Genomic DNA, 6,855 nt, shown 5'->3' with positions numbered 1-6,855 from the left:
AGCACTGCTGGAAATATGTCAGAGCAGACAAAGAACGGTTAAACCAATACGAGGTAACAAGATGGAAGCTAAAGAAAAGGGGTAACAGAAAAGGAAAGATTAAAGCTACAGTATAGACAGTATGGGGTAAATAAGGAAGAAGGAAGCTAAAGAAAAAAGGTCACCTGAAGCAAGGGGTATCTGATGTAGAAAGATAATGGCTGTAGAAGAATGGGGGTGACTGCAATAAAAATGCTATAGAAGAAATGGGGTAACACCTAAAGACACATGAAAGCTATAGAAGAAAGGCTGTAAAAGAAGACCTGTGAAAGCTATAGAAGAAAGGGGGTAACAGAAGAGGCCAGATGAAAGATATTGAAGAAAGGGGGTAACGGAAGTGGCCAGATGAAAGCTATAGGGGAAATAGAAGTAGAAAGGTGAACGGGATAGAGGAAACAGAAGAAGACAAGTGAAAACTATAACGAAAAGGGGGTATCAGAAGAGGGCAGGTAAACCCTATAGAGGAAAGAGAATACAGGTGAAGCCTGTAGAGGAAACAGATGAAAGCAGAAGCTGAAGGAGAATTAGTGAAAATTGTAGTATATAGAATATTTATATAAGTAAATATTCGGGGGTCTCTTAACAAAAATGTTAAAGGCCTCAAGTTTCTAGGGAGGATCACCCACTCCTCAGTTGCCTTTCTGTGATCTAAGGTACTGACTGATTACACAGCACCAGTGTCCTCTGAGCATACTAGAAAAAACGATACAGTAACAGAATGGAAATACATGTAAAAGTAAGGTTGGACTTGGAATGGATACATAATGTATATATTTCAGTGAATATCTAGAAGTTTATGTTCTGATTTATCGTACTGTATGTATCTTACCCATGGACTTTGGTTTAAGCCATGGCCAAGCTTTGACTTTTTAGGGCATATCAGACATTGTCTATTTTATCGCCACAAATATCTCAGCAACATTTTCATAAGTAGTTAAATGAACGAAGGACAAGTTTCAGGACAAAATCATTATTTTTTAAACTAACAGAAAGGTGCGCAACCCCGGAATCAATTTAAGTGATCCCAACATTTGATAAGCGATGGATCCACTGAAACATATTCCTAACCTGGGCCATAGACAACCAACACAACTAGAGCCTTCAGTGATCTCATAATGTGCTGTGGTACTTCTTTTGCAAAGGGTTTTGTTTCAAGGAAGCACACAGTGGCAAATGTCAGGCATATGATGGAAACAGTGAGCCTTACTTTAATGCTCTCAGAATCCCGGCTCCTATGACAATGACATAATTGATAATATAGTGTGATTATTGCATTTTATTGCTGCTGTAGAAGTGTGTAGGGTAGGAGCTTATAAGCATACAATCATAACATTAAACTGTACTTATTTGGGAGGTCTTCCATTGTAATGATACTTTATTATTTCATTGTGCGCTTGCTTCAGTTTCTCCCTATGATATGGTACAGTAAATAAAATATTTCGGAAAGGTTGTTTCCCGATTGCGGTTCAGAATATAGTAAAATGTATGGAGACGTATCTTCCATTTTGTTCCAAAGAGCTCACAAACCAATGACAGACCCTACAGATACACATAAACTAATTGGTCAAAAACACTTTTGGAATTGTGTCTTCTGTAATTACACTGATTATTTATGATTTGTTATGCAAATTCTGCTACTGCATATTTGTAGATTTTCATTTCCTTGATTTCCTTGTTTTTTTTTTTTTATTATTATTATGTAGTCTGCTGGTGGTGATTAAAATGAAATATTGTTCTATAAAGAAACAGATAGTCTATATAGCCATTGACACTGTAATATATCACTCTTCAATAAATATCTATAGTTTTTGTGTTTTTACCCACACCTTACTTAGAACAATCATTACAGATCAAAACCAGAAGTGTGTATATGGTGATAATTACAAGAAAGTCAAAAGTAGGAATATTTGTTGGTTAATGGAAACATCATTTAATAAAGTTCAAATACAATTTGTGCAAACCCAGCAAAGCACTTTCTGTCCAAATGATAATCTGTGAATTCCTGGTGGCAGAATATAGCGTGCATCTTATTTAACCCTTTAAATGCCAAGTGAATTTGTCAAAAAAATAAATTGCCAAGTAAACATTTTTTACCTTATATAGGAAATATATACTTTTTTCCCCCACATTTGTTCTTTGAATTTATATAACAAATGTGATCAATGCTGGCATTTTTAGCAGGAATTTTGCACACATCTCACAGGGTTAATAACACAGTACAAGCAGCACTTGTACAGTAAGCCAATCCAAGAGTCAATAATAATATAATAGACAAAGTGCAATAATGTGCCAGCTGGTATAAGTAACATCACATTTATGTTATCTGTAACACATCAACAAATATGTTCACATACAGTATTAAAATCTACTTAAATTCCATATATAAAATCATTAGAATAAAAAAAAAAAAATTGGTGCTATTACAGGTATAGGGTATTCTTTCAATAGAGGCTGATATTCAAAAAGTCTCAAAAGCCAGAAATGAAAAAAGTAAGTCCTTCTTAGCAATTGTGTGACACACACACACACACACACACACACACACACACACACAGTAACTAAGTTCTTCCTCTTATCATAACCATGCATGATAAAATTTGCCTGAAAGGAGAATGCCAAATTCTAAGCATTCCAGATATTAATCACAGATCATGTTCTGCCTATCTTGCCAGCACAGAGGCTGGAAAGTGTTCTAGGTTTGTCAACATTTAAAAGTAGCTTTCAAAGACACTTTTCGGTAGGAATAGTGAGGGTGTATGTTTTCAGTACAAACCCTCTGGCTATCCAAATTGACAAAACTATGCTAACTTGTATCATAATATTGTTTTATTTTTTGAATATTAATCTTCTACCCACGAAGTTAAATCACACACGTTGTAAAGAATAACTGAACTATTCGGCAACAAAACAAGAAGCATGGTACAGTATAAGTTGAGTCATAATAAGTTAAAATTGAGGCACATTTCCACAGTTGTCTTCAAAACTGTCCCATAAAGCCAGGCACTGTTCGCAAGTATATAATAATACACATTTTTTCTATTAGCTTAGGATAAGAGGTGCACTTCATTTTCAACCAAAGACATTTGATAGAACATATGTTTGTAAATGTATTAATAAAGTTGTCCCGGTTCATACATAACCTCTGATTGACATGTCTCTAATTACTGACACTCTAATCGGCTACAAGAGCATGTATCACAGCCTCCTAAAAATAAATTCTTATTTAATTGCATATCAATAGAAACCAAAGAACTTGCTTTCCATTAGCCAAACTCACCATACTTTAAAGAAACCTAATATTCACCTATTATTTAGTTAATGTATAAATTAGTATTTAATAAAACATATCAATAAGTTGCAGTTAACTTGTATCCAAGTGAAGCCCCATAACACTATTTTGATTCCATTTCATATAAAAATAAGAACAATAATCCAAAGATAAATTAAGTTTAATTCATGTGTTTATTTCCATCATAATGACAAGCTTTCTAACAGAAGTAATCCTCTTTTGTAATACAGTATCTGACCTGTCCTAAGTGGTATAGTTTGAAGATGTATAGTATACAATGTGATAGACAGCACTGCTCATTGAGAAAAGTACTGCCTTGGTACAAACAAGAGCTGGGTCATGGGAACAATGGATGGCCCCCCAGTCACAGCATGGTGTAGGGTGAAATATTACCGAGAGGCAAAGTCCTGAGAAGCTGATGGGAGAAGTAGAGAGTACGGAGGAAGGGCTGGGTATGAGGACAGAGACCATCAAGGTTTGTCTGTGCAGTGTTTGCAAAGGCTGGAGGTACCTGCAGAGAAGGCTGAGCATTTATCAGGGGCGCTGGGTACATTTGTTCCAGGATAAGGGTACACAGAAGACTGTCCAAAGGGTGCCAGGGAGCTGGGAAGGGAGCTGCTTATAGTCTGTCCTTGGTTTAAATATGCCACTAGCTTCCTCATCTCCTCTAGAGCCTGGGCCTGCATGAGGATGTAGTTCTTGGCAAGGAGCAGGGTGGCTATCTTGGACAGTTTCCTGACGGATGGGCTGTGTGCATAAGGGATAACAGACCTGAGCCCATCCAGGGCGTCATTGAGGTCGTGCATTCTCCTCCTCTCCCTGGCGTTTATGCTCAGTCTCAGAGACCGCTGTTCCTTGGGTTTCTTCCCGGTAAGTTTCCCATCGTTGTCATAGGATGGGCTGCCCTTTGTGGGGTCGAAGCTGTCCTCATCGTCCCCAGTCTGGTCGTCGCTGCTGTCACCAGACCTGTCCCGGGAGCTTGCGTTAAAGTCTAGTGTTGGTGGTCCCACGTAATTGCGCGCAGCTTCAGCACCTCGGAGAGCGCCGTAGAACGTATGTCCGTAAGTCTGCGCCAGGGACATGTAAGCGTCGTTCGGGACAGAATCCATATCAGACATCCCCTGTCCGGCCAAGTGAGCAGCTCCCTCCCCGACACTCATAAATACATGGAAAGCGGGTGTCTGTGGGCTACTTTCAGCTCAGGAATACTGCGGAGGTCTGCACAGTGCCAGCTGCAGGAAGCCTCTTCTGTCCACTATATGGCAGCTCTCAGTACATTGGCAGCTTCACCCTGGCAGCTTCACCCTGCCAGCTTCACCGTGCACTGCTCTGCCCACTGCCAGTCTCACACTGCACTGCTCTGACCACTGCCAGTCTCACCCTGCACTGTTCTCCCCACTGAAAGACTCACTCTGCACTGCTCTGTCCACAGCCAGTCTCACCGTGCACTGCTCTGCCCACAGCCAGTCTCACCGTGCACTGCTCTGCCCACTGCCAGTCTCACCCTGCACTGGTCCACCCTGCCCTCAGTCAGTCTCACCCTGCCCTAGTCTAATCACTGACAATCTCACCCTGCACTGGTCTAATCACTGCCAATCTCACCCTGCACTGGTCTAGTCTCTGTCAGTCTCACCTTAAACTGCTATGCTCACTCTCAGCGTCACAATGCACTGTTCTGCCCACTGCCTTGCCCAATGCCAGCTGCACTCTCATCTGCTGTATCTGCTGCCAGTCTCATCATGTACCAAACATTATCTCAAGCCTTGCTCACACTGCTGTGCCCACTACAAGCCCAAGATTTCTTCACACTGCTCACTGCTAGTCTAAAGCCTCTGCCCGCTGCCAGGTTTGTTCTGCACAGTTAGAGCTAAATAAAAGACTTGTGATATTTACTACAGCAACAGCTGTCTCTGTGCCACTGTCACCAAGCACAGCATGTGCCTGTCAGACTCACACATCTGTGCCCCTTCCACAGACACAAGATATGTGCTACCATTGCCAAGCCTCAGGATCGTCCCATTGATCTATCTCTGCCAGTCTCATGCCCTGTCACGCTATCTTGCATCTAGCCCAACAATACATCTCATCCCTTGCCAGTCTGTGCTGCTCTTGCCGTGCCCTGTACCCTGGTGTGGAAGAAGCTCATTTTGCCTGTAGTGTAATTGCTTATATGGAATGATCTGTCTACAGGGACTCCCCACACCCGGCCAATCACACTTATCTGTGTCTAGTTAACACTTTCATTGCTCAACCCTAAATGTTATGGCCCTGATCTGATTTCCACTCCAGCATGATAGTTATGTATATACTCTGAATAAATGTAAATATCGCATCATTACATTTGCATTTATATATTTTTTATTTAATTTTTTGCACGTCAACTGCGCCGATAATTTTAGAATACGTTATTGCCCTTTTTGTAAAATGATGGACACAAGCATTAATTAGCTAATGACCCAATGTAACAGAGCTATGTGTGGTATATGTAGTGACACAACTACAGTAAATAATTGAGCCTCCACTACTTGTAGCTAATGTTAGGGAGTAGTGTCCTTTGTTGGCACCGCTTTTGACTAATAATCTCGGAGACTGGTGTATTAGTCCAAAACCATCTATTGCCATCTACAGGTATAAAAGTGTATTGCAATCTTTGAGTGCAGCTCTTTGTACTGTACACACAGATTTTGTATTTTTTTGTAAATTCTTTTAAACATGGCCACTGATGGTGGCAAATAGATTAGGAGAATGATTTTACACACACATGAGTGTTTGTGTAATAGGGATAAATGTGAAAATGTAAACAATTCTACATTTTTTTTGGTGCTATGCATAAATTATGATGCTGGTGATAATAATAATAATAATAATAATAATAATAATAATAATAATAATATAATCTTTCTATATTTTTTGTATGCTGTGACTTGCAGATACATAACAGCAAGAGAACCACAAATTGCCTACTCTGGATATAACTGAAAGGTTTGAAGTAGAAATAACAACATATTTTCATGCTGACCCTATTTTCATGGCTGTTCTGCAATAGTGTGCAGCTTTAAGATCCATACATACTGGGCGATTTTGCCCAGCCTGTATGGACAGTGATGATCACTGTCATCACTGGGGGGAAAGCCGCTCAGTGTATACACACTGTCAGGTGCTGTCAGCAGGGGGCGGGGGGCTTTGCATTGCGCAGCGCGATGCAAGGCCACCCTCAAAGCCGCTCATCTGTTGGTAATACCAGGAGATGAACGTCTTTGCCGGTAATGATGCGGGAGCGCACATCACCGCTCATCGCCGGGCCGTACTCACTGGGCGGCTTTGGCTTTGACACCAAAAACACCAAGGTTGAGTGGCCTTCAGCTCAAAATCACACAGTGTGTATGTATGGGCCTTAAGTGAACAGGCGTGTACTATTTATTAGTAGGTTTATACTGCACTGTACGCAGGATTTGGTGTGTGAAATGAGGAAATGTGACAATGGCTAGGTCAACAGTCAAAAGGTCGACATGAGTTGTTCACGTTTT

The 6,855-nt window shown here is 40.6% G+C and overlaps 1 protein-coding gene across 1 annotated transcript; it reads right to left on the bottom strand.

The window, feature by feature from the left end:
* Positions 1–3,482: 3,482 nt before the first annotated feature.
* Positions 3,483–5,478, bottom strand: BHLHE23 (basic helix-loop-helix family member e23). Its single transcript, XM_083146778.1, has one exon. The coding sequence runs from the start codon at positions 4,486–4,488 to the stop codon at positions 3,799–3,801; it is 690 nt and encodes a 229-aa protein (XP_083002904.1). The 5' UTR covers positions 4,489–5,478; the 3' UTR covers positions 3,483–3,798.
* Between the last annotated feature and the right edge of the window lie 1,377 nt (positions 5,479–6,855).

This window comes from Crinia signifera, chromosome 6 (genome assembly GCF_055691185.1).
Source record: "Crinia signifera chromosome 6, ASM5569118v1, whole genome shotgun sequence".
NCBI lineage: Eukaryota > Metazoa > Chordata > Amphibia > Anura > Myobatrachidae > Crinia > Crinia signifera.
Note: the sequence above shows the minus strand (reverse complement) of the source record. Positions and strands in the feature narration are given on the sequence as shown.

Excerpts from the sequence above, each read along its gene's own strand:
- BHLHE23 (XM_083146778.1), bottom strand. The coding sequence starts at position 4,488 with ATGAGTGTCGGGGAGGGAGCTGCTCACTTGGCCGGACAGGGGATGTCT.